The 27,069-nt window shown below is 41.6% G+C and overlaps 1 protein-coding gene across 6 annotated transcripts in view; it reads left to right on the top strand.

The window, feature by feature from the left end:
- UBR4 (ubiquitin protein ligase E3 component n-recognin 4) overlaps positions 1–27,069 on the top strand; it is a 77,981-nt gene that overhangs the window by 37,032 nt on the left and 13,880 nt on the right. For 2 of the 6 annotated variants that reach the window (XM_080564237.1, XM_080564234.1), the window contains 37 exons: positions 367–478; positions 1,000–1,130; positions 1,269–1,446; positions 1,640–1,744; positions 2,270–2,401; positions 3,055–3,223; positions 3,939–4,035; positions 4,476–4,583; positions 5,049–5,165; positions 6,327–6,536; positions 7,284–7,433; positions 8,149–8,376; positions 8,489–8,567; positions 9,042–9,284; positions 10,252–10,420; positions 11,055–11,199; positions 11,878–11,963; positions 12,400–12,487; positions 12,630–12,823; positions 13,919–14,158; positions 15,306–15,444; positions 16,196–16,321; positions 16,496–16,624; positions 17,076–17,419; positions 17,662–17,752; positions 18,127–18,211; positions 18,634–18,761; positions 18,934–19,063; positions 19,563–19,720; positions 20,259–20,368; positions 20,895–21,036; positions 21,863–21,944; positions 22,896–23,069; positions 23,498–23,619; positions 24,010–24,207; positions 24,333–24,413; positions 26,768–26,855. In XM_080564237.1, coding sequence (XP_080420363.1) covers positions 367–478; positions 1,000–1,130; positions 1,269–1,446; positions 1,640–1,744; positions 2,270–2,401; positions 3,055–3,223; positions 3,939–4,035; positions 4,476–4,583; positions 5,049–5,165; positions 6,327–6,536; positions 7,284–7,433; positions 8,149–8,376; positions 8,489–8,567; positions 9,042–9,284; positions 10,252–10,420; positions 11,055–11,199; positions 11,878–11,963; positions 12,400–12,487; positions 12,630–12,823; positions 13,919–14,158; positions 15,306–15,444; positions 16,196–16,321; positions 16,496–16,624; positions 17,076–17,419; positions 17,662–17,752; positions 18,127–18,211; positions 18,634–18,761; positions 18,934–19,063; positions 19,563–19,720; positions 20,259–20,368; positions 20,895–21,036; positions 21,863–21,944; positions 22,896–23,069; positions 23,498–23,619; positions 24,010–24,207; positions 24,333–24,413; positions 26,768–26,855 — 5,308 coding nt within the window. Of the gene's footprint in view, positions 1–366; positions 479–999; positions 1,131–1,268; positions 1,447–1,639; positions 1,745–2,245; positions 2,402–3,054; positions 3,224–3,938; positions 4,036–4,475; positions 4,584–5,048; positions 5,166–6,326; positions 6,537–7,283; positions 7,434–8,148; positions 8,377–8,488; positions 8,568–9,041; positions 9,285–10,251; positions 10,421–11,054; positions 11,200–11,877; positions 11,964–12,399; positions 12,488–12,629; positions 12,824–13,918; positions 14,159–15,305; positions 15,445–16,195; positions 16,322–16,495; positions 16,625–17,075; positions 17,420–17,661; positions 17,753–18,126; positions 18,212–18,633; positions 18,762–18,933; positions 19,064–19,562; positions 19,721–20,258; positions 20,369–20,894; positions 21,037–21,862; positions 21,945–22,895; positions 23,070–23,497; positions 23,620–24,009; positions 24,208–24,332; positions 24,414–26,767; positions 26,856–27,069 lie in introns of all 6 variants that reach the window. The other 4 variants (XM_080564236.1, XM_080564233.1, XM_080564235.1 and 1 more) reach the window with 2 other exon arrangements.

Raw genomic sequence — 27,069 nt, 5'->3', positions numbered from 1 at the left:
AACCTTGTTATGCTCTGTATCATCAACCCGTAACGCAAATAACATGACAAGAGTAAAATACAGGTAAAATGGTAAGACGAGGCAATACAAAAGTAGAGGCTTGCAGCCAAAAACATACAGCCAGAGATAGATGAAGGAGAAATGCATCTCTCCTTGTATTTTAATAATGTTTTTCATGCATTAACATGTAATAATAAGTGTTGTTTTATGGCTGTTGGGAGAAACAGGGAATTTAGAAGATGGGTAGTGACATATGCCTTACATGAATCGTGACCAATCACAAGTGTATTTTTGCCCATCTTTCCAAATACAGTGAATAAGAACTTAAAGCTTAAGAAGTTTAATGATTACCTATTAACCCTCTAGGATCCTGCAGTGAGCTTTTCTTGCAAACAAGCTTTGATCAGAGTACTGAGACCAAGGAACAAACGGAGACATGTCACCTTGCCATCTTCTCCTCGCAGTAATACTCCTATGGGTATGAAAAAATCCATTCATCTTTGTCTTTAAATGAGCATGACCTACTTCATTTGTCAGAAAAGACCCCAAAAAAGTAATCTTTTAAATGGGACAAAACTAGTCTTTCTTCTTTGTTTTCCTTTCTTCCCTCTCTCTTGCTTCCCTACAAAACTTTTTTTTTTATTATTATTCACCTTGTCTTTGATATTCTAGAATTCAAAGGGGAGATCTCTGAGATACTCTGATTTCAGTGGCAGCAAAGCTTGAGTATTTTATTGAGGTTGTAGTAATATAGTAATACACGCATATTTTCAAGCCTTTACGTTATCAGTAACAAAAATATGTGTGGACAAAAATTAGGGTATCAAATCTGCATTCAAGAGATACTTTTAGTATTGATATGAATTGTAGCTGTCATGGAATCTATTGGTAACTGTGAGTAAACAGTGGACGAGTTGTTATTTTTTCCTCAGCACTGATTACCTTGTTCATGATATGTAAGGAAAGAGTGCATTTGTGAATTAATCCTTTTTAACTCAGGAGATAAAGATGATGATGATGACGACGATGCGGAAGACAAGCTGCAGAGCTCTGGGATAGCAAATGGTGAACATATCCGACAAGAAAGCCAGGAGCAAAATGAAGTTGATCATGGGGACTTTGAGATGGTGGTAAGTTCAGAGTACTTCTCTTTGGAGCCTTTTAAGTCTGCTAGGTACTTGGGTTTAGTTTAGTTACGATGAATCAATCCTTAGTGTTCCATTAGCTGGTGGTGGTTTGGCAAAAGCTCTCGTATTTCTTCTCCACAGTCTGAATCAATGGTTCTGGAGACTTCTGAAAATGTGAATAATGGGAACCCTTCTCCCCTGGAGGCTCTTCTGGCTGGAGCAGAAGGATTCCCACCCATGCTGGATATTCCTCCAGATGCAGATGATGAAACAATGGTGGAATTGGCTATTGCCCTGAGCCTGCAACAAGATCAGCAAGGTAAATTGTAAGCATTTATTGGTAGTCAGAAAGGTGAACAGAATATGAGGAAACTGGGAAAGAAGCAGAGCAGAAACTGTTGATGTGACCACCAACAAAGCAAAGGTAGTAGAACTATGAAATGTACATGAAAGGCCAGAGTTAACATAGTTTGTTTGTGGGAAGATACTCATTGTTTGTTTTCTTCTTGCAGGGAGTAGCAGTAGTGCACTTGGACTCCAGAGTTTAGGACTGTCTGGCCAAGCACCAAGCTCTTCATCTCTTGATGCCGGAACACTCTCAGATACAACAGCATCAGGTAACTGTTCACTGTGAGGAATATAAATAAATAAATAAATTTATATATAATTTTAACCTAAATAATGATTTAAAATTCATTTGTAAATAAGATTTTGAAGAACCAGTTATTGCCATTGGCTTCATGTATCTTTAATAGTGTATTTATGACTTTTTCTTGCTTTGAAAGACTTTCATTATGGAGTTCTGAGGAACTGATTTCCTCCTCCTAAAACAAAGCAGACAAAGTAAATTATACATGGTATTTCCTTTGCATTTATAAACAACCAGCCATTGCCATTCAAATAAATTAGATATTTGTAAATATGATAATAAGGTTTCCTTCTCAGGTATCTCCCCTCCACTGTTCTTAGCAGTCTTAAGTGTACTGATGAACACTCCACATTCCTTTTTGACTTGTAGTTGAAAATTGACGCAAAACCAAAAGATAAATCTTTGTGGCTTTTCTTTCATATGCAATTCTTTTGGAGTTATATTAAAACAGTGTTTTTACTTGTAACAGCTCTCTTTATTCTCTTAGCTCCAGCATCTGATGATGAAGGCAGCACAGCTGCAACAGATGGCTCAACTCTTAGGACTTCACCTGCTGACCATGGTGGGAGTGTGGGCTCTGAGAGCGGTGGCAGTGCGGTGGACTCGGTGGCTGGTGAGCACAGTGGTGAGTATCTCTTGCTGGATTCGTGTCTGTATATCTGATTTCTACAGTAATAGGACTTTACCAGCATTAAGTGGGGTGGATAATCCCTGGAAAAGAAGAAATCTGTTCTAAATAGGTGATGCCATGCATTGTTTTGCAGTTAGCACCAATAATGTAAGGCCTGTAATAAATAACACAGTGCAGTAGCCTAGAGCAAGAATAAAATAATTCACTGTACTGCTGCGTAAATTGGGATGGGATAGAAGTAATTTTCTGCTTTTTGCTTGGGACTGATACCCACGTAAAACTGAGCAAAAGAGAATTAAATAACGTATTTAAAGGCTGCCAGTAATCAGACTTCTATCAAAAACGATGTCTACGCTGCCTGTCCTGTATAGAACACCCTGCTTCTGACTCAGTTTAAATTTATTGCTGTAGAATCAACTCAATTTGTGCCACAAAGATTTGAGTCACAAACACTGCTGGGGGTGTTATATTGCCCTTTGGAAAGATGCCCTTTAAAATTTTGAAGGTAACCACAAACATAATCTCTTTAGAACCATAATTCCAAAGGGTAGTGCAACTTCATTGGTCTCTAGGAAGAAGGCAGGATGCATGTGCACTTATGCTGATACTGTATTTCCCTTTCTTCTTCTTCTTGGTTTCTTTTTCAGTGTCTGGCCGTAGTAGCGCTTATGGGGACACGACAGCTGAAGGCCACCCTGCTGGACCAGGTAGTGTCAGCTCGAGCACAGGTGCCATCAGCACTACCACAGGCCAGCAAGAAGGAGATGGTTCAGAAGGGGAAGGGGAGGCAGAGGGAGATGTCCACACCAGCAACAGGCAAGAGGCTTTGTTTTCCTTTTCAAAAATCACACATCTGTTGTGCAGGGTCGTTGTTTGTAGAGGAGTGGACTGTAGGTGCTGAAGTTCATGGAATGTGATTTGCAACTTTGGACAGTAAAAATCAAAAGCCGATCTTGTGTCTGAAACAGAATAGAGCAAACTGTTGTTGCAAAGTGCCTCCCTGTGTGCATTCACCATGTAACATTACACTTATGTAATGTGTCCCACAAAACTGCTACCTTTACAAAGTGATGAAAAAATAGATACGAGCCTATTAAACAGAAGAATCACTAGAATCTAACTCTAGGAAGCTCGTGAAATTCAGTGTTCAGGGGAAAAAAGTATGTACGAAAGTGCTAAGTACTTTGGGAAAGATTTGCAGTCTTCCATTCTGTGGGAACAGATGCTCAGTCATTTTTACAGTGCAGTTTGGAATTGATTTTCAGTTTCTAGATAGTTAAACTCTGCAAGTAGTCATGGTAGTCAGTCTGGTTCTGCAGAAAAAGACTGTCCATTGTCTGAGTTGCTCTGCATTTTTCATACTGCTTAAGTGTAAAGTCTGAGGGAGTCTGCTTCTGTTTGTGTTAATGTGGTCACCTTAAGATTTCGTGATTCTCTGAGTGTCTGTGGTAAATTGCAGTGCTCTGGTGGTAATCCTCCTGTGGCTAAAATTTTTTGCAATGTGTCTGATTCCTGCCTTCTGACTTCCTAGGCTGCACATGGTCCGACTGATGTTGCTGGAGAGGCTGCTGCAAAACCTACCTCAGCTCAGGAGTGTTGGAGGAGTCCGGGCCATTCCTTATATGCAGGTAACTGAGGAGGGCTCAGGAGTTAAGCCCTAATCACATAGTTAATCACTGCTACTACTCTCAGGTTTTTGCTTGCACATGCTTTTCCCTTTGTCTTTCCTTCCCGGTCACAGTGTGCGAGTCCCTCTCTAAAGTGTTCAATCTGTTGCACAGCATTCCTTACCCAAAGAGTTTTGCTAGGCATACACCCTTTCTCAATGTGGTGTTACTTTTAACTGATGAGCCTAAGGGATAAGATCCTTGAACCTCTGTATATTTGGGAGGGTCTTTCACATTTGTACTGAAAATTCACACTAGGGAGTACTGTTGCAGGCAGAATTTGGGAAAGAACATGAATTAATCAAGATAAAAGCTGTGCAGAGGTTTTGTGAAAGATAGTCTGTATCTATCTTGAAAACATGGAAGCTGTCTTCTGTTAATTCTCTTACTTCTATTTCCAGGTTATTCTGATGCTCACTACAGACCTAGATGGAGATGATGAGAAAGACAAGGGAGCATTAGATAACCTTCTCTCCCAGCTGATTGCAGAACTGTGCATGGACAAAAAGGCAAGTTGTAGTATGAGCACATGATCTTCAGTTGCTCCTTCTAGACAAAGTTTCTTCCCATGGAGGAATTAGATGCATTGGAGTCATAAAAACATAGTTGCTGTATGGATGTGCTCGGGAATTTTATTTCTGTTAGTTCATTTCACGTAACATAGAAAAAACCTCACCTGTGCCTGGTTCCAGTATTAGCAAGTGAGCACGAAAACTTGCTTGCCTTGAGTTCAACTCTTAAAACAGTCTTGATTGATCAATGATGTACGGTTGACATGTATACATTTCCATTTCTGTAACTCTTCTCTGGCACCCAGGCCACTGTCTAGTCTTAGGAGCTGAGGAATTCGGGCTGCTTTTCTAGTATTACTGTTTGAGCTTAAATTAGAAATGCTTTGTGAAGATCAGAGCACTGAAATTCAGATGCTTAGGACATGATGCTCAGCTCTGTAAGTAAGCAAGCTCTCTTTGCAGGATGTGTCTAAGAAAAATGAACGTTCTCCTGTGAATGAAGTACACTTGGTGGTAATGAGGCTGCTTAGTGTGTTCATGTCCAGAACTAAGTCAGGATCCAAGTCTTCCATTTGTGGGGTATGTTCTTCAAAATGCTTTTTCAGGAGGGTGATGTGGTTGGGGAGTTTTTCTTCATCAAAGATGGTATAAATGCTGTTACTTAAAATAGCCGGTGTAAAACCGAAAAATAGTTAAAAGTGCTTGGAAAAAGTTGTGATGGGTCTGTAATGTTTCTTGACTTCTGAATAAAGATCTCTGCTGTGACTCAGATGGAGGAAACCAACACGGGAAGATGACTGGATTTGTTTTATGCACAGTTTGTTCTGTGCTAAGGGCAGAACATTAGTGATGTTATTTAAAATGCTCTGGTAGATTTTGTGTTGCATCTTACTGGTGCTGAAGGGGTTAAAAGGATTTGTAATGTGATTATTGGGAAGCAATATGCTGCTGTGTCAACGTAAAAGTCGCTAAGAGGATTCCTTAGATATTTGTTGCTAAAAGGTACAGTAATAAGGCATAAAAAGCAGTATGTGTGGTGGGAAGGAGATTAATAAAAAAGCATAGAGGTTAAAAAATTTAGTCTGAACTGCATCAAATTTTAATGAGCTTATGAGCTGTGGGGTTTGTTTGGATTTACAGGGCTGCTTTAATAGTTTTATTTACAGTAGCTTTTTCTCCAGCCTTTGTTATTCACTTGAGCTTCCCACAGAAATCAAAGCTCATCGTCTTGCAGAATGCAGGTGGAGCAATACCTGGGTGGAGCAGAGCCTCTGAGCAGCATCTGCATCAGGGACTCTTTCTCTACCAAAATTCACCCTCAGCTGGCCAAATCCCAGATAAACAAATAGAAATCCCAACTTAAAAAAAAATAAAAATAAAAAAGGGAAAAAAAGCCCTAGTCGTCTAATCCATAGCTCAGTGGCCTCTGGCACATGTGTCGAGGGGAGATTAGACTTAAGAGGAGATTTTATTTGTTTTCCTTTACTAAGCGCTTGTTCAAAAGAGTCTCTGTAAATGTTTGAGTTTCTTTTCATAAACATGGAAAAAAAAACAAAAACCAAAAAAAAAACCTCAAACAAACCGCAAACTTAAAAGTTGCCTGTAAAGTTTCATTAAAAAAAAAAAAAAGCTCTCTTATCCATACGGTCAGCAAATGCCATCCGATTGTCACAGCTTCCCTTGCTCTTCTGACGTGGTGGTTCTCAGGTGCTCTAGTAATCCATTTTCTCTTTGTTTCAGTCTTCCTCCCTCATCTCTAGTGCCACTGCTGCTGCATTGTTGAGCTCTGGTGCTGTTGACTACTGCCTGCATGTGCTGAAGTCTTTGCTAGAGTACTGGAAAAGCCAGCAGAATGACGAGGAGCCTGTAGCCACTAGCCAGCTCCTGAAACCTCACACTACTTCTTCTCCACCTGATATGAGCCCTTTCTTCCTCCGTCAGTATGTGAAGGTGAGTCGTGCCCTATGCCGTTAGTGTTATGTGACCTGCATTAAAGGACTGCTGCAGAGGAGCAAGTAAAAGCATCCTTGCAGAAGTGGTTTTTGCTCAGTTGTGCAATTAAAATCTGTTCCCTTAGTGCGCAGAGAAAATTATAACTGCTCTGAGTTCTCTAGCAGGGCAGCCCAGCTCGCTAGATCTCTTGCTGCCTGGCTAAATGAGGCAGTTCTGTGGAGCTGCTGTCATTGTTTCTGGTTCAGGTGTTAATCTTCCTGAGGGGAAGCTACTCCCTCATGTGACTCTTTATGCTTGGCAGGCAGAAGTTCTGAACCACCGCTATTCATTGTGGCAAGGAAGCCTAGCAGTTGATAGGGATTTCCACATTAAACCCCAGACTTGTTCAACCACCATGGTGCCTTCATTCCCCTAGAGTTGGGGAGAGGAGGGTTGATATATGTACAGGTACAGTGAAAAAAGTCCACTTAAATCTAAGCATGTCTCCTAAGTTGAAAGCTCATATATTAAAATGCCTTAGGGCTACAGAGTAATCTACTGCATCCTCATAGTTGCCTCCTAGGTAAAGTCCTCATGCAGGTTTGTCAGCTTATTTTTGTTTATCAGTTGGGAGTGTTTCTTCTGGTTGCAAAGGTACAGAAGAGTTTTGTTTTTAGAAAATAAACAAACGCACCCTGTAGCTTGTCATGACAGCACAGTGGGAGTTCTCAGTGCCAGGGCCTGACTGATTTCTCTCACTTTCAGGGTCATGCTGCAGATGTTTTTGAGGCCTACACTCAGCTTCTGACAGAGATGGTACTGCGGCTGCCCTATCAGATCAAGAAGATTGCAGACGCAAACTCCCGCATCCCACCTCCCATCTTTGATCATTCTTGGTTCTACTTTTTGTCTGAGGTGAGAACATGATACACCTGCAGGTTTTAAGCAGAAAATTCCACTAATGTTGCCTTACTTGGGAGAGATGAGGAATTTCATAGGATCAATCTCTGATTCACATCTGATTTTCCTCCCCCTTGAAAGAAGGTGAACAATTGGCTTTGTTTGATTCCTGTTGAACAGGTATCTAAGCATAAAGCATGTGTGGAAAATAAGATTGCTCTTGCTCCCTGTAACTCAGTGTTTGCTGCCAGAGAACTCTTAATACAAAATCTCTGAGGTGGTACAATACAATGTCATGTGTTGCTGTTGGTATTTAACTTAGTCCTTAAAAAAGAAAATAATAAGATGTTTGAAGTACATATTTTCAATTCATTTGTTTGATTCCATACTTGAGATGACAAATTATCTTACATTTGCACAAGTTTGTAGAAGGATTTCTTAATTAAGCTAGACTAGTTTTTTATTTGAGGTCACATTTTATTTTTATAGATGACAAAGAATAGTTTTCAGAAACAGTTTCACAATCACACAGCTCAGGATGCTGCACTATTGCTGTGCAGTGTTTCTTCTGCCTATGACTTGCTTTTATGGGTGACTTTACCTTAAATCTGACTGATTCGTTAATGCATCTCCAGTATCTTAGCTTTTTGCAAGAAAACATGGTTTTGTTGGTGCAGGTTGCCTGCTCCTGAGTTCATAGTGCTGATGTTGTAGGCTTTTCTTTGTCTAGTACCTGATGATCCAGCAGACTCCCTTCGTGCGCCGCCAAGTCCGCAAGCTTTTGCTCTTTATCTGTGGATCAAAGGATAAATACCGCCAGCTCCGAGACCTCCACACTTTGGACTCCCATGTTCGTGGAATCAAAAAGCTCCTAGAAGAGCAAGGCATTTTCCTTCGTGCCAGTGTGGTCACAGCAAGTTCAGGCTCTGCACTGCAGTATGATACATTGATCAGCTTGGTAAGGAAAAGTGTGCAACTGTACTTGGAAGAAGTGTATGTTGCACTTATGTAAGATGTCAGTAGTAAAAATACTGGTGTGGTGTTTAATCCTATCTCACTGTGCCTTTCAGATGGAACATCTAAAGGCTTGTGCAGAGATTGCTACACAGCGAACAGTGAACTGGCAGAAATTCTGCATTAAAGATGACTGTGAGTTCTTTCTCTGAGAGAGCAGAGGGTATACATTACATGCCTTGGTTTGAATCAGGACTTCTTGGGTGGGGAGGCTCAACAGACAAAAAGAGAGGGACACAACTGAGAGTTTTGGGTAGGACTGAACCATTTCCATTACTAATTGTCACCGTGGTCTAATTGCATCTCTTCTGTAGCTAAAAAACGCAGTATAGTTTAATGGATAACTTACTAGAACATGAATTATGAGATCTGCATTCTCTTTTTTGTATTGCTGTTGTTCCAGCATGTCAATTGGGACGAAACATTTTGCCTTGTTGTACCCAAATGTTATGCTCCCTTAGTGTAGGGATGGGAATGTTCGATAAGTCTGTGGGATGGTCCTTGTCATGATCAAAGGTGTTTTTTGGTGGTGGTGGTTTGGTTTGATTGTTTGGTGTGGGTTTTTCTGCTTTTAATTCAGGCAACAAAATTTTTCTCTTTTCTCTGCAGCGGTTCTCTATTTCCTCCTTCAAGTCAGCTTCCTGGTAGATGAAGGAGTGTCACCAGTTCTCCTGCAGCTGCTGTCTTGTGCTCTGTGTGGCAGTAAAGTACTGTCCATGGCTTCATCCTCCGGATCATCAAGCACCTCTTCCACCTCTGCTCCTGCAGCATCAGGCTCTGGGCAGCCAGCCACACAGAGTAAATCCTCCACAAAAAAGAGCAAGAAGGAGGAAAAGGAAAAGGAGCGAGAGGGTGAGCTGCAGCTGTGCCCTGTTCCGTGGCTCTTTCAGGGATGAAGTTTGTTCCTCTTAGCTTTTTGTACTTCTGTTTAGAGAGAACTGCTTGTTTCTCATTGTGATAAATAGTACTGTTGTGAAGGGGGCATGGATCTTGGCAAGGGCACTTGCAAACTTTAGCTACATCTAGGAGAGTTTTTACTCTCTCCTATAGAGTTTTACTATATTTAGTAAAGGGGTCAAAGATGAAGTAGTATGCCGTAAGAGTTGGGGCTGAAATTAAGTGTTGGGTATACCCCAAACCCACTATGAGTATTTATTAACTTGAGTGGGCCTTAAATTGTCTAATGGAAGTTGCCTGTACCAATGACCAAGTAGCTTCCACCTAAATTGCTTGTCCTGGGATGCAGGAGTTTGAAAGGCTCATGGAAATTAAATACTGTTGATGCACACCTAAATAGCTCTGCTCTTCAATGGTTATGTTCAGACTTGTTTCCTTTGTCTGACATGTAAGCTATGTTGGAGCCAAGGCTGCTTCTTAATGGATGCCCAAAGTCTTGGGAAAGTAATTAAGCTTTCCTGTAAAAGTCATGGACATAAATTCTCTCCTGGCTTTTCTTCAGGAAACTATTTTGGCTTTCTCTGACAGACGATTCTTTGTGACTGTTTCCACTGCCCTATTATTTCTGCTTTTCTCTTTATCGGGATGTGTAGCACATTTCTCACATCCTTACTGGCAAGTATTCTGGGAGTTTTCTTTTTGTGTTAATCAAAAGCTTTAGCTTATATTTAAAAAAGTGATAATACTAAAAAAGAGGAATATTGAACTTGCTTGTTGACTTAGCCACAGTCATTTGCCTCCATTATCTGCATGATCTGTATCCATTATTCTTTATGATCTATAGAATAGGAAAGTGGCTAGCCTGTGAGGTACTCTATTCATGTTTTCTTAAGTCTGTCTTTTACTACCCGGTGTTCCCTAGGTGAGAGTTCGGGCAGTCAGGAAGATCAGCTGTGTACAGCTCTGGTGAACCAGCTGAACAAGTTTGCTGATAAGGAGACCCTCATTCAGTTCCTGCGTTGCTTCTTGCTGGAGTCCAACTCATCCTCTGTGAGATGGCAGGCCCACTGTCTCGCACTCCACATCTACAGGTGAGCTCGGAGGGAGCCTTTCTGAGCCAATCTCAGCTCAGTTCTGGAAAGACGAAAAAGCTGTGTCCTTGTGGAAGAGTTAATGTTTGAGCCTCTGTCCTGAATGCTTCTGAGACTTGCAGATAATGACATCACCTTGCGTTGCTCACACTATTCTGCAGTTGGTGGGACTGGAGATGTAAGTTGTGACTTACACATTGAGTTACACATGTGGCTTACGCTGATTGAGTTATCATCTGCAACAAGCACTTTATTTCTGCCTTCAGAATCTGGCTCCTGACATCTACAGGAGTAGGTGTTTGTGGGAGAGTGAATTTCTGAATCAAATGCAGTCTTATGCAATTAAAAAGGTGGGAGTTACATATGCAAAGGCAGACTTCAGGGTGCTGAACTACTTCACAAGTCTGAGTTGCTGCAAGACCTCTGTTCTTATTTCGGAGATTGCTGGAATACTGCTGTTGGCAAGAAGAGTTGAGATTTGACTCTGAACTCTCATGTATAGCAAGATAATAGTTACAACATTTAGTGATCTGTAGAATGTATTTTCCTTCCCCTATGTGGTTATCTTGTCAATACAGCTGTTGTCAAAATAGCTATCTCAACAGGCCTAATTGATCTGTGATCTATCCAACAGGAACTCTAACAAGTCTCAGCAAGAATTACTGCTGGATCTCATGTGGTCAATCTGGCCAGAACTTCCAGCCTATGGAAGAAAGGCTGCCCAGTTTGTAGATCTCCTGGGATACTTCTCTCTGAAAACACAGCAGACTGAGAAAAAGGTAAAGTGCCTCTCTGAAAAAGTACATCATCCGAGGCCCAGCCAGTTATGAATTCTGTTAGTACTTGTTTACGGTACTGCTGGGACAGATTTTCTGTCAAAACAGCTTCTGGTGGAAAGTTTTCATTCCCAAAATTTAAATGTTAAAAAAGGTAGACTCCTTAAAAAATTGGGGATTGGGGATTTTTTTTATTTTGCTTTGTTGTGTTGTGGTTTTTATTTTTATTTTATTTAGAAGAAAACTTTTCCTTGGGAAATCTGCTGGTTCCAATTTATAGATTTTTATTTTATTTTTTTTATATTTCAGCTCTTAGAAATTTTGTAACCGTGACTTTTGAACAAAGGAAGTGGTGGGATTTCTTAGGGGACCAGTGGGCTGAGAACAAATAATTTAGATGCACTGATACTTGCATATGTATTTTTAAAGAGCTGGGAATACGGTAGGAATCTTGGCAGGCATTTGCAGTCATTGGCTCTGACAAATAGCGCTGTTATTGTGGTAAAGGTCTAATTTTAGGATCTGTTAACGTTTCTGGTTAATGACTTAACCACATAAATTCCTGTGGGTATAGTGCGTGCATCTTCTGGGGGACCTAGCATGCCACAAGATGAGTAATCTTTGTCTTTGTAGCAATTAAAAAAAAAGCTGAGACGACAGTATTTCCTAATTGTGTTTCAGTTGAAGGAATACTCCCAAAAGGCTGTGGAGATCCTCCGGACTCAAAACCACATTCTTACTAACCACCCTAACTCCAACATTTACAAGTGAGTTTCTTCTTTCTTTGATCCATTTCACTAAAGGAGCTTTTCAGCAGAGAAGCTGCAATCCATAGGGGAATACACAATTCTTCTAATGAAATTGTGGTGGAGGAAGGACCCCCACTGAGATTACATACTTGCTGCAGCTGGTCTTGAGAGAATAGCAGGCTTTTTTCTGCCATGTAAAAAAATAAATTGTATGTGTGATTGGCAGTAGATTTTTTTGCATTTTTTTTAAGGCAGTAGCTTTAGGGGCTTTTTTGCTTTCCTGTTTGGTAAATGTTATAAAATAGTAGGAACAGTTGGAGAATATAGTTTTGTGGAATTACGTTTTGTTTTCTTGGTCATATCTTGACTGTTAATAATTTTTACTGAAATGCTGCCTAGTGAAAAAACAGTGAATACCAAATTCCATAAGTTAGTTTTCTTCCCTCCATTCCAGCACGCTCTCTGGGCTGGTGGAATTTGATGGCTATTACCTAGAGAGCGATCCTTGCCTCGTCTGCAACAATCCAGAAGTGCCCTTCTGTGTAAGTACCTGTTGTTCTTACCCCCTTTCCAATTAATTATAGGGTTCCCAACCTTTTACAGCAGCGTGATTTGCTGTTTCTGTGTTTTTGGGATGTGATCATATTGGCGGTGTGTCCATGGATTTGGTTTTTGTCTCCTCAGTATATTAAGCTTTCCTCCATTAAAGTGGACACGCGGTATACTACCACTCAGCAAGTGGTGAAGCTGATCGGCAGCCACACCATCAGCAAAGTGACAGCGAAGATAGGAGACCTGAAACGCACCAAAATGGTCCGAACCATCAACCTCTATTACAACAACAGGACAGTGCAAGCTATAGTGGAGCTGAAAAACAAGTAAGTTCATCCATGTTTTTTGTGTGCAAGCCTCTGAATTTGATGCTACAATTCCTGGTGAGGTGAATAGATTGGATTTGTATTGGCCATTCTGCACGCAGTTTGTTTCATCTTCCTGGCTTGTTTTAGGTAACGTTCCTTCTTAGACTGTTACTTATCACTGTCTATCCACACTGAGTGGGATTGTTCTGAATCTCCTACAGGAATTTGTTGAAGAAAAGATCCAAATGTCACCTAGAGCTTGAAATATGCCTGTAAAATGTGTGTACACAAATTTTGTACAAGCTCAGTTTTAAGCATTTAGCTTAATTGTTTGGAAACCAATTTTAATGCCAATAGCATCTTCTGGGGAGTTTCACTCAGAAATGAATTTGGACCTTGCAATGCATCCAGAAATGCTGAAAGTGTTAACATTACTTGCTTGAAACCATATAGTAGAACTAAAATTAGGAGTCGGATAGCCTAGCTCTCGACTGCTGCTTTACCCAGGAAAAATGCTCCTTTTTAATATATTGCTCAGTCTGGAGCCAGTTCTGCTTATATGCTTTCCCTTCTTACTTCTTGAGATGTTCTCACCAGAATCAGATCTCTTTGGCTTAGGGATTAATCTGTGCCTGCTGCTTATTGCTTATTTGAAGTCTTAATCCTCTGTGACATCACAAGTGGCTGCTGTGGAGAGGATTATGATGTCACAAAGAGAGGATTCTGACTTCAGGTTGAGAATAAGCAGTGGGAGCAGATGAGATCTTAAGAAATAAATATCCTGTTTTCATGCAAATGTCTTTACTAATAAAAAAAAAACGGAGGTGAAAATCCCTAGAAAATGTCTGTAGAATTAAAGTTTTTCCATGAGGCATCAACAGCTCTTTAATCCTAAACAGTCTCTCTCTATGAAGAGGATAAAGGCTTAAAATGTATTTCTGGCTACATATCATGTCAATACAGAAGCTAAGGAAGCGAATCCTAGAACTGCTCTCCATTCATCCCATTTAAAGTAGATTTGGAGCTGAGGCAGTTGTGTTTGGCTTCCCTTTGTGCGTGGGCAGGAGGGTACTTCCCCGTTGAAAAGCGATGTGGCTTGCTTTTCTTTCCCAGGCCAGCTCGATGGCACAAAGCCAAGAAAGTCCAGCTGACCCCAGGCCAGACGGAGGTGAAAATTGACCTGCCGCTGCCCATTGTGGCTTCGAATCTGATGATCGAATTTGCGGATTTCTATGAGAATTACCAGGCTTCCACGGAGACCCTTCAGTGCCCTCGGTGTAGCGCGTCTGTCCCAGCCAACCCGGGGGTGTGTGGGAACTGTGGCGAGAACGTGTATCAGTGCCACAAGTGCAGGTACGTCATCCCAGTTCCTCCCCACCGAGCCAGCGCCAGGGCTTTATGGAGCCCTTGTGCTGTTGCCCATGTTGGATGTTCAACAAAATACCCTGCTATTTAAATGTGTGATTCTGGTTAATACAACTGCACAATCAAATTACTTGAGAAGTATAAAACAGGCTTACAGGGATTTAACGTTAATACAGGCTAACAAAGGAAACCTGATACGACAATACTGAAAGAACACAGAAGTTTCAAATCAAGCCCTCAGAAGTTTAAAAAAGAAAATTCCCAGAAGGGAGGTTATTTTTAGCCTGTCTGTTCAAGGGCATGGGGCTGGAGTTCAATTAGATGGTTGCAGGGGGGTTCCCCCGCAGGATCCCTGACTTAATGTGCAGGATGGACAGTACTCATTTGGCTGTTCAAAGCTGTTGTACTCTCCTCATTCAGAGCAGGGCTCAGGGCGTAATTTACTGTGCACTATTCAAGCTTTCACTACAGTATTACAAATCCTCCTCTTTTGTCAGTTTTGTCTCCTCATCTGAGGTCTCTTCTCCCCTCATTGTTGTCCCATATTCCTCTCAAATCCTCATGGGATTCAAGGTGTTTAGCAGATTCTTTACACAGATCAGCTGATTATTGGTATATTGAAAAGTTTCCGTATTCCCTGTTGAATTATGGGAGCTATAAATCAGTTCGTGTCATGCTGCTCTAGTCTGCAACAGGATAATAAGTATGCTGTCACTAGTCCCGCTGCAACTGTGTAGAGAGTGAAAGCTATTCAAAGCCTGGACCTTACAAAACGGTTTCTTTTTATCTGTGTTCTTGTAAAGGGCATGATGCCCCAGTCTGACATTCTGCTGGGAATCGCTGTAGTTGAAGTAGAATTGTTAGGAACAAATTCACATCTGTTTCTGCTTACTGGCCAGAATGTGGTACCACTTCTATAAGGATTTTTGGTGCATGATTTGTAGCTTTTGATTCTCATGTACAGCATGTATTTCAGTCACGCTGTTTCCCCAGGACAGTTCGGTAGGTTAGGCAGTTTTGAGGGCCATCCTTCTCCTTTACATAATGAGTGCATTCGCAGCTTGCTTCCTTCATTTTCTCAGTTACTTTGGTAAGCTTGGCTGTTGTTCTCATACCTTTCTGGCTTGCCTTTCAGATCCATTAATTATGACGAGAAGGATCCCTTCCTTTGCAATGCCTGTGGGTTCTGTAAATATGCTCGCTTTGATTTCATGTTGTACGCGAAGCCTTGCTGTGCAGTGGATCCCATAGAGAATGAAGAGGATCGAAAGAAGGTGAGGCTAATAGCTAATTCATTAATGAAATGCTCTATCTCTTGGCCAAGTCAGCAGTTTAGGGACATCAGAGGCCCGTCTGTCTTGTAAGTAACATGGAAAGCAGTGCTCCTTCAGCACTTCTCACCAGCTAATGTGTTTCCCTTAATTCTGGTGATCTCACAGAATCCTCATTCTTGTTTCTGGCATGTTGAGAGGTATAGAGTACAATCCCTTATTTACTGTCTTGATCCGCTAAGTAGATTATTCTTCAAAGACATTATTCAGTTCTTTACTTACAAACTAGCAATCTAGTACTGCATCTCTGTCTTCCTGTGTTGGACACTGGACGCCAGAACAATACTTGTGGCAGAAGCAAGGTACAGGATCACCATGACAAAACTGTGTCCTCTGATTATACTGGCACTGTAATTTGTCAGGTTTTCCAAAGGTGTTGTGGCAAAGAGGAAGGCTGGTAGCAGATTTGCTTTGCAAATGTATGTAGGGGTTTCTGTGGCTTCTGGGAACAAAGTGCCAATGCTTCCCTGTTGCACTTTCTCTCAGAAGAATCTTACTAGGCATTTTGGTACCTGGACTTCAACGTGTGGCCACCATGACTTCAAGGAGCTTGTGTACCCAAAGCCTTGCAATTAGCGTTGCTTTTCATTAACACAGAGAAAGACAAAAGACATGAGAAAACTTGGAGGTTGAAAGTTGTATTTCAGGAGAACTAACAGTCTTGTCTGAATATCCTTTCCTCTTTTATTCATAGGCAGTAACAAACATCAACACTCTGCTGGACAAGGCTGACAGAGTGTATCACCAGCTAATGGGACACCGACCGCAGCTGGAAAACCTTCTGTGTAAAGTGAATGAGGCAGCTCCTGAAAAGCCACAGGTAACAAGGGACAAATGAATGTTGCATAGAACCAGCCCTTGCAGGAGACAGGCTTGCGGGACACTGGCCTTTATACTACCAAGGACAGCTGAAGATCCTTGCCTCAGATGCTGTTCTGTAGCAGTTAGTTTTGTGCTCCATATGTGATTCCTTTTGTTTTCCCCTCTCTTCCAGGATGAATCTGGTAGTAGTGGAGGGATCAGTTCTACCTCAGCTAGTGTGAATAGATACATACTTCAGTTAGCCCAGGAGTATTGTGGTGACTGTAAGAACTCTTTCGATGAACTTTCCAAAATCATACAGGTATGATGCGCTTTAATTTCTCTGTGGGCCATGTGTTTTTTTCTTTCACCAGATACAGTGCACATCAGAAGTAGAAAGTAAGATGTTGCTGTTCTGTGTTTAATGAAATAGATAACAATAAGTGATTGGCTGCATGTTTTCAGGGAAAAGATAACAAAACAATAATTTTTAAAAGCTATGCTTACCATTAATACTGTAGAGTCACATTTCCAGTGTTAGATTTCACGTAATATAGACAACAAGCTTTTAAACAAAACAGATAACTGGGACTTAGGCTGCTATTTCCAATGGATTTCCCAAGTCTGCCATTGACATGAAGAATTTCAAGTTTTGAGAAAGTTTCAGATTTTTATCAGTAAAATATACAGTGAAAATAACTGTAAGCAAAATTAGCAATTACATTCTGCTTCACTGTTCTTTAATTCTCATTTCTGCTTTTCTGCGCTTCCAGAAAGTATTTGCCTCTCGAAAAGAGCTCCTGGAATATGACCTTCAGCAGAGAGAGGCAGCAACAAAGTCCTCACGAACCACTGTCCAACCCACATTTACTGCCAGCCAGTATCGTGCCTTGTCTGTTTTAGGCTGTGGCCACACATCATCCACAAAGTGTTACGGCTGTGCTTCAGCTGTCACAGAACACTGCATAACATTGCTCCGGGCTCTGGCAACTAACTCTGCCATCAGGCACATCCTGGTGTCCCAGGGCCTTATCCGAGAGCTCTTTGACTACAACTTGAGGCGAGGTGCAGCCACGATGAGGGAGGAGGTCCGACAGCTCATGTGCCTTCTGACCAGGTGAGGTTTGGTTCAGCGTTCGTAGCCCTGCAACTTCCAGTGAACTCCGGAAGGTTGCGTTCTTGTAAAAGCACGATCATGAAGGAGTAGCTCTACAGGGGAGATACCTCCTTACATCAGCAAACTGTAGACCATGACTGCTTATTGTACATTTGTCATCAGCTAAGCTGAAATCCAAGGAGCTTTTGGTATTTAGTATGAGCCACAGCATAATGCTGTTTTCTTTTTCCGTCTGGAATTAGGGACAATCCAGAGGCCACACAACAAATGAATGACTTAATTATTGGGAAGGTTTCTGCAGCTCTGAAGGGACATTGGGCAAATCCAGACTTGGTGAGATGTTTTCCTATTTTTTTTTTCTGACCCTCTGCAACTGCTGGTGTATTCTAATCATTGCATCTTCTCTGTTATCATAGTCTGTTTGTAATACAGAAGATGTTTGTGTCTTGATAGGAATTAAGGTAAAGCACAAAATTATGTGATAGCAAATGCCTGAGTTTCCTCACACAGTTATTCCTGTCTTGGCTGTTGCTTGCAGCTCACCTTGCAGCTCTCTCAAACAGGTTGCCAGTCATCCCAAATGGAAGTGGGACTAACCTTACTTAGATGTATCTGTTTGAAACCTGTACTTTTTAAAATACCAGAAGGCAAAAAGGACTGCTGTATCACCAAGATTTCTTAAGCCTTTCAGCGTGTCTGTCTTACAGGCTAGCAGCCTCCAGTATGAAATGTTGCTGCTAACAGACTCCATCTCAAAGGAAGACAGCTGCTGGGAGCTCCGACTACGCTGTGGTGAGTTCAAACAACTAATGTGAAAGCTTTATTTCAAAATGCTATACCTAGGTCTGTGCACTATAGTAAGATTTTAAGGAAGGGAACTGATCCTGATTCAGATAGTTTGTGATTAGGGTTAGAAGGGGAGTGAGCACCAGATAGCTTTGTCTCTGGGTTATTGAAGCAGGAGTGCTGAGAAATAGAAAAGTGGAGGTGTAAAGGGATGGATAACTCTATGCTAGCCAAAACAGGACACATTGCTGTTTTTCTAGTATTAAAAAAAAAAAAAATTGTTTTCCATCCATGCCTCTGTGTGATAGCTTTGATTGAGAATATGAGGTCTTACCTAATTCTAAGCACTTTTGATGTGCTGTACAGAGCTGTGGAAGGTGTCCCATGAGCAGATCTTAGTGGCATGAACACTTACATCTGTCTTTCAGCTCTCAGCCTGTTTCTGATGGCAGTGAACATTAAGACTCCGGTGGTTGTTGAAAACATCACCCTCATGTGCCTGCGCATTCTTCAAAAGCTGATCAAACCACCTGCTCCTACCAGCAAGAAAAACAAGGTATCGCCTTAGATGCTGAGCAAAGCATCTGGAAATGATCTGATTAAAGTCTGGCACGCCCATCTCAGTGATGAACAGCTTTGTGAGGAATCTAGGGCTTGCTTTTCTGGTCACAGGAAAGAGGACAGGCTGTGGTTTTCTCGAGAATTATAGAGCTTTTTTTGTTTATAAGGATGTGCCTGCGGATGCTCTCACCACGGTGAAGCCTTACAGCAATGAAATCCATGCACAAGCTCAGCTGTGGCTCAAGAGGGACCCCAAAGCATCATATGAAGCTTGGAAAAAGTGCCTCCCTGCCAGAGGTAGTTCTGTGTTTTTAACTTTGTGCAATTTTGTGAAAGAACATGTATGTCCTTCCAAGTTTAATAAGGAATATAGTCCCATAGAGTTGTGTTGGTTTCTGTCCATCTGATACCATCTTCACACTTAACTGTATAGTCCATAGAGATTGCGGTACTGACCTTTCTGGGCTGTGTAGCTCAAACCCTGAGCAGAAAATGTGTTGTGCCTGCAGATAATCAGCGGAATATCAAAAATGAAACTTGCTGTTTATCTGAAATGATACCAGCCAACCGAAAAGTTAACTGAATATGCTGAGAGGCTGGGGGAATTTGCACCTGGCTTGGAAGTGAGCATAGCTCCACATAGAAGTGAAAATGGCAGCAGAAATAAATGAGAAGCTGCTCAGCATCTCAGCTGGAATTTGGAGTATTGCAGTATGAAGAATATTAAAAAAAAAAAATGATGTCAGTTTGCTGTTAATAGTTGCAGGCAGTTCTTGAGCTGTGTTCAGTATTGCAGGTATAGATGCCAATGGGAAATCTCCTAGCAAAGCAGAGCTTCACCAGCTCTATTTGTCAGAAAAATATGTCTGGAAATGGAAACAGTTCATGAGTCGCCGTGGGAAGAGAACTTGCCCTCTGGATCTCAAGCTGGGACACAACAATTGGCTGCGCCAGGTAAATGTGTGTGAAGGTTCCAGTGTGATGCACTGGCCTATCAGTTCCGTAGGGCAGAGTTGACCATCAGAGAACATTGGTAGTTTGCCATATTTTGTGCACTTTGCGCATGATATGATATGATATGTGGGGAGACTGTAAGTGAGATAGGTTTGCAGCTTTGTTCCACAAAAATGCTGTTGATGAACGTTAATCCAGTAATATGCATGTTTTTAAATCTCTGAGCTTTAATTGCCACTGAGCGTTACCTGTCCAGTAGCTGCATTTTGACTACTGAATTTTCATGGGTCCTGTGCAAAGTCTTTTCTTCCTTTGTATGTGGATTAGTATGTTACCTACCTAGTGCATTGTTTAAACATTTTGATGGAGAACAAAGACGTTCCCACAGAATCAGGTCTTCAGAAGAACAAGAGAACGTTGCCTCTCGGTGTCTCTAGGACACCAAACTGTCCAAATGTCTGCTATGTCTCTTTAGAAAAGTATCACTGGTTTATGTCTGCACATCAAATGATACCATATTTTAATGCTCTTGCCATAGGTGCTTTTTACTCCAGCCACTCAAGCTGCGAGGCAGGCCGCGTGTACTATTGTGGAAGCTCTGGCTACCATCCCCAGCCGTAAACAACAGGTCCTTGATCTCCTTACAAGGTATTTCCATGATGCCACCCTTGGCAGCTCCAGGGTTATTTTTCTAATTCCCATGAGAACCATTCCCTTCTCCCAGTTTTTATCACCCCTCTCCTTGTTATACTTCTGGTTCACGTGTCCTTCTTGGGCTGGATTCTTAAACTTAATTAACTGGGATGATACTGTTTAAATAAGACTTTTTTTTTCTGCCTGGCAGTGTGTATTTTCCAGAGGCAAGCAGAGGGTGTTCAGTTGTGTGGACAACATTTTCTCTGCCTCTTAGACAACAAAATAATAGGGAGAGCTCTCTTCTAAGTACTGTGACATAACCTAGTGCAACTGATGCTATTAGCACAGTTGGTCACCTCCTTGCTGGGACAAAGATCACTTTAGCAGTAACTAATGGATAATGGTAATGTTGTTAGCTAGGAAGGACAAAGAATGAGGGTAGATTTCTGGAGCCTTTTTCCATCTTTTCTTCTGCAGTGTCGTTAAGCTGTGAATGCAGCTTGTGAAGTGGTTGTCAGTTTGTGTTTCTCTTTACTAGCTACCTGGATGAGCTGAGCATTGCTGGTGAATGTGCTGCCGAGTACCTGGCATTGTATCAGAAACTCATCAAACCCGCCCACTGGAAGGTCTACCTGGCAGCCAGAGGAGTTCTGCCGTATATTGGCAGCCTCATCACTAAGGTACGGACTTGTATGAAGGAACTAAGTAACAGCAGAAAACTTGTCCCTGACCTGCCGGTTGATTTGTCTTCTGTGCTTTGAAATCTCCATCTCTTTGTTCAGTTGCTGACCCTTGCCAGGTTTGTGAAGTTCATACTTCTTGTTCTGTCATCTCTGAACAGAAACAGCTACAGTGGTTTTAGTCCAGGAGTAGCGGGCCTCTGTGTAAACTGACTTCCACGCTGACTTGCACACGTTAATTAACTGCTCAGTGGGCAGCTGTGCTAAGGGGTATAAATATTGCTGCACTGACTTGGCACCAGGTTCAAACGGGAAGCTGTCTTAGGTGCCAGACTGGACTCAGAACGCCCTTAATGACAAGGGAGGATTAGGTGTGCTACCATTCCTTGAGTTTGAATTATGGCCTGTTGGAGAAGAAATGCATTTAAGCTGCAGTCTTCAAAGGTAGGTCTCAACGGTTTACTGGTGACAAGAAGCTGTTGGGTGCTGATCCCAGCTGCCCTCCAAAGAGGGAGACACCTTCCAACGTTAATGGTGGCCTTAAGTCCATCATGGAGGGCCACTAGAGCAAAGCAGTGATAACAGCCACGAGGTAGTTGTAGAGATAAGATAAAAGGAGGATGTTTGGGTCAGTTTTTCTCTCTTCTCCCTTTTCTCCTCACTGCTGCACTGCAGTCCTGGTTTCTCTGTGGCTGGCTCTTTCTTTGCTATGCTCCTTTGCACCCTGCGGGTCAGTGTGTTAGGTTGCAGCGTGTTAAATGCTCACCAGCTAGTTATTATTGGCTTTTCAGTTTGTTGTCCTAATAGGCTTGTTAATTATTTTCAGGAAATAGCTCGCTTGCTTGCCTTGGAGGAAGCAACACTCAGCACTGATTTGCAGCAAGGATATGCATTGAAGAGTCTCACAGGTATTTGGTGGCATCAGTGCAAGTCACGTAGTAGGATTAGAGATGGGGGTGATTGTTCTTCTATAACAGCATGTAGCAGAATTTCAGAGAAGTGATTCAATGTTTTGCAATTGTTAGCATTGGATTTTTGCTATCCGTTTAACATTCAGTCCCTAAATAGATTTTTCCATAGCTTTTGTGGTCAGTTTTAGTATTCACTTACCTATTTCAAATGTGGTAATGTATCATAAGCAAACTTTGCATATCACTTTTCTTCTCCATTTATTGATGATATTACTGAACAGTATAATTCCTGGTGATACTGCTGGTTGTTTCTCACTGTATGGTAGCTTTTTTTTAATCTTCTGGGGCATGCTTTTTTCCCAAAAACTTATATGATGTACTCCCATTTCAAATTAACTGGGTTGCTCTTTTTCATATTCTCTTCCACATTCTTCAAAAATCGGTGGACTAATTCATAAGGCCTGGATTCTTGCCAGAAAAAGCATGTTGATAAATGTTATGGCAAAGAATCCAATTGTCTGTTGATTCTTTACTTTGTTATAGGATCAACGAATATGGTGATGAAACTGATGAGTCACATCATCAGAGCTAGCTTAAATATTTGAAGGGGAGCAGTCAGTTGCTTTTGAAGTATCTTAGGACAGAAAAATGTCAAAAAGTACAGACTTTTATATCAAGCACTTACATAGTTCATTTTAGCTTTTCCTCATTCCCTCACCATGTTCCTATATGGTATTTATAAGCAGTGCTTGCAGGCCAGGGTTTTTCCTCCAACCGTTCAGTTCGTAGATATGAGCTTTAAACCACAGACTGACAATCGGAGTCAAAACAAGCCATTTCATTGTGCTGCTTTTGTGCTGTTGTGCCCTATTTGCTGGCCATGTGAAATTTAGAGCTAACAAATCAAACACTCTCCCCTACTTCCTTGAATATCTCATTGCTTTATAGGTCTTCTCTCTTCCTTTGTGGAGGTGGAATCCATCAAACGACACTTCAAAAGCCGCCTGGTGGGTACAGTCCTAAATGGTTACCTGTGTTTGAGGAAGCTAGTGGTACAGAGAACAAAACTGATCGATGAAACTCAGGACATGCTGCTGGAGATGCTGGAAGATATGACAACAGGTAAAGCCACGTTGGTTCCATAAATCCAAACTCTGGGTCAACCAAGATGAAAAAGCAAATAGCTACAGCCACATAAAGAACTTCTCACTGAAAGGCTACTGTAGTGAGGTGGATTTTTTATGGCTTGGACCTTATAATATTTCCTTTTGGCACAGAAATGGTAAATAACATTCCTGGAGTTGTCTCCTACCTTCCAAGAATTTAAGCCTCCTCTTATTTATGGGATTGTTTTCCTGCAGCCCAAGCATGTAAAGAGGGTTGTTTCCTACTAAACATACCAATAAATAGCTTTTAATCTTTTGGGAATGTAAAAGAAGACAGTAGAGTATTGTGATTATTGCATATGCATTTATTGTGTATGTTGATTTAAAAATGGAATTCATCAAACTGACTCTTGTGTCTCTTTTAATACTCCTGTTCCTTGGCAGGCACAGAATCTGAAACCAAAGCATTTATGGCTGTGTGTATAGAGACTGCAAAACGTTACAGCCTTGATGACTACAGGACGCCAGTTTTCATCTTTGAGAGACTGTGCAGTATTATCTATCCTGTAAGTATACAGATAGCTGCAGCATAACCTATAAAATCAGACTTGCTTGTATATTGTCAAAAAATAATAGTCTGCAATATTGATTTCATAAGAGCCAATAGAGAACTGTAGTAATACACTGTCCCATTTTGGGGTTAATATTGAGGTTTCCTGCTGTGGCATGCTCTGCGCAAAGAAATTAGATCCGGTAGCATTTCTTCATGTTAAGGAATTTGCTCATTAAGTGATATTAGATGTTCTGTAAAGTTCTATGTGTGGCAACGTAAAACAGGATGCACTAGTGATGAAAGTACTTAAGGTTCAGGGACATCTTGTCACTGCTAACACGACAGCGCAGGAATTTGGCTAGGGGAAAAATTTATTTACTCTGCCTCTTCTGCTGTTCTTCAGGAAGAGAATGAAGTGACTGAGTTCTTTGTAACGCTGGAGAAAGATCCCCAGCAGGAAGACTTCTTGCAGGGCAGAATGCCAGGAAATCCCTATAGCAGTAATGAGCCTGGCATTGGGCCACTCATGAGGGACATCAAGAACAAAATCTGTCAGGACTGTGACCTGGTAGCTCTGCTGGAGGATGACAGTGGAATGGAGGTGAGACTGCACGAGTGTGATTTCTTGCACAGATGTGTGGGAACTCCATTTCTAGGCAGTCGATGATTGCTAACACAGCGATGCAACGTGAGCTTGTTCTGCACTTCTTATTTCTTCACTTTCAGCTTCTAGTGAACAATAAGATCATCAGTTTGGATCTGCCTGTGGCTGAGGTCTACAAGAAGGTGTGGTGTCCTACTAATGAGGTATCTATTATCTTTATATATGTTAAACAGCACAAAGCACCTGTCATATTAAAATATATGTATTCACAGGAGTCAGGATTTATTTCTTGATGTATAATTTCTTCATATAATTGCTCAGCACCTTTTTGTGCTCTCTTAGGATAGACTGTTACTCAATTCTGCAGTGTTAAGTGATTTAAAAGCACATAATGCTGACCCAGGTGAGTGTATTGAACTTGCCTGTGTAGTATACCAGATATCTGACCTTCCTTCTTGAGTAAGTTTTTTACTTTTTGTTAGGTAAAGGACTGAACTTTGTGTCACTGCCTTTCAAAGCACATTTCATGCTCCATATACGCCTGGCAGTTTACTGCATGTGTGCAGACTGAAACACCGGATCGCTCCATCTGTCTGCACTTCCGAGATGAACCCAAATTACTTATGCAAAGAGAGCATCTAACATATCTCCATGTTGCTTTGCACTTCTGCTCTTGTGCTTTTCATGCAGGGATCTTCAAAAAACTGACAGATTCCCTCCTCCCAGTTTGCTCTTAGTAGTGGATATTGCCTGTTTTTCAGATAAAAGAAAGGGTTGCACAAATCTTAAGGGACTAGTCCACCATGTCACAGTAGGCTTGTTCCTGAGATGTGCGTGGTCCAGAACAAGCTCTTTCCTTCCTTGTCTTGTGGTCACCAAAATAAACTCCTGCTGAAGAGGAGTCCACCACAGTAATTCTTGCCTGTTAAGAATACGTTCTTTAGAGGCACTGCTAGTAGTACGTGAGATCATAAAAAAGGCAGGTTTGTCCAACGTTCTTATTCATTCCTCAATTACTCTTGGATTGCCGTCACCTTTGACTGAAACCTCAGTAGTTCTCAATGGCTGAAAGTGAACTGTTTGAGTTTGCTGTGCTTGTGGGGAAGAATTCAGATAAACTGCCTGTTTTCAGTAAATTGTTATGATGTGGAGAATGGTTCTGATCAAACTTCATTTAAGTAAAAAAAAAAATAAATCACTTCTGTGCTGCAAAATCAAGCCCAAAGCTAGGAGTGGTAACTTTTTGGTAAGGTATCAGCTTGAATAAGGAAATGAGATGCAGGTCTCAAACTGTAAAGTCTTATTTGAACCCTGATTGAGTCCCCAGGGGAAACAGAAGCGTGGCACATGCTGCCCCAGCCCACGTGCCCGCTCCGAGCAGGGAGCTGTAATGCCTACGAGACACCGAGCGGTACCCGACATGCTGCTCTCCCGAGATGCAGTGCTGGCGGGGAAAGGCAGTTTGCTCAGCATTACTGTCACTGTGCAGCTTTCATCTGTCTTCCTTTGTGAGCACCTCTGCAAAGCACTTCTGGAGTGGCAGCACACGTTCCCTAGGAAATAGACAGGCTAACAAGAAAGCAACCTCAGGCCCCTTTTTGTTTCCCTTGTCTCTCACTGGCTTTTTTTTGTTCATCTGCCACTTTACCAGGGCCCCTGTGGTGTTAATTGCGGGTCTCTAGCATGGCCTTTGAGCAGATCTTCCCCCTGGGGCTTTCCCTGTGCTTATGTATTTGCTGTGACATTAAGCACTGCTTATTCCATATTAGGCTTAGCGTGCTCTCTGACAGGTTTTCTCTCGCAAGGTCTCCTGCTCCCAAATCTGGGATTTTTCTTTTCTGCTTTTTATTCAGACCTATGGATTAAAATGGAAAGTTCAGTGATACGCAGTCCATATTTCCAGCTTGAAATGCATCTGGAAAATTAGCACTTTCCCAGGGTGAAAGCACAGCTGGCCCTTTGGCGGGTTTGGCTGTATCATTGTGGTTAATATACTGTCTTACTGAAAGCTCATTAAATTGGCTTTTACTCCTCCTCTTCTATTTTCCATCACTGCAGATTTAATCTGTTTGAAAGCAGTCATCCAATTAGCCTCTCTTGCTTCATGTACTGGGCTGTGCCCGCCCCCTGTATTTTCCAGGTATGTTGTGGAATACCTTTGGAGGAAAAAGTTGCTGTGAAAAGCAGTTTCTCTAGAGCTGAATACACGATTTGCTTGGCTACATCTTTCACTGGTGCTAAAGGAGGAGATAACTGTTGGAGGAGATATATGGAGGAAGAGTCTGATTGTTACCAGACTGTCCATCTACCTGGCAATGCCAGGAAAAGCTGGACAGACCCATAGATGATTTATTGAGGTTTTTGCAGATGATGGCCTGACTGTTTTTTTGTTTGTTTTTAATTCATCTCAGTGAGGCAAGAATGATGAGGGAGTGAAAGTTTTCTCCATGTTATCATCTGCAGTCCAAACATTGTGGTCAAGTGTCTGCTGCTGTAAAGGACTTGTAAATGTGCGTCCACAGAAGCATAGTTAATATAATGCTCTCCTTTCTTGCAGGGGGAACCAATGAGGATCATTTACCGCATGCGAGGTTTACTAGGAGATGCAACTGAGGAATTCATTGAGTCTCTCGACTCCACTACTGGTAATGCACTTGTCTCCTGAAAGCTGGGATTAGATTTGAAATCTGAAGTTTGCTGCAGAGCAATGACACTATTATCCTTACAGCAGCAGGCTTAAAGTTGATTGATGTTTCTTTTGCTACATTTACCTGCTTCACCTAGAGTGGAGAAGGATTTTAACAATTCTTTAAGTCTGTACTTTAAATTTGAACACTTGCATGGCACATGACTGTTCTG

Source organism: Anser brachyrhynchus (assembly GCF_964034855.1).
Source record: "Anser brachyrhynchus genome assembly, chromosome: 21".
Classification (NCBI taxonomy): domain Eukaryota; kingdom Metazoa; phylum Chordata; class Aves; order Anseriformes; family Anatidae; genus Anser; species Anser brachyrhynchus.
The sequence above is the reverse complement of the archived record's forward strand: the minus strand, read 5'-3'. Positions and strand labels throughout refer to the sequence as shown.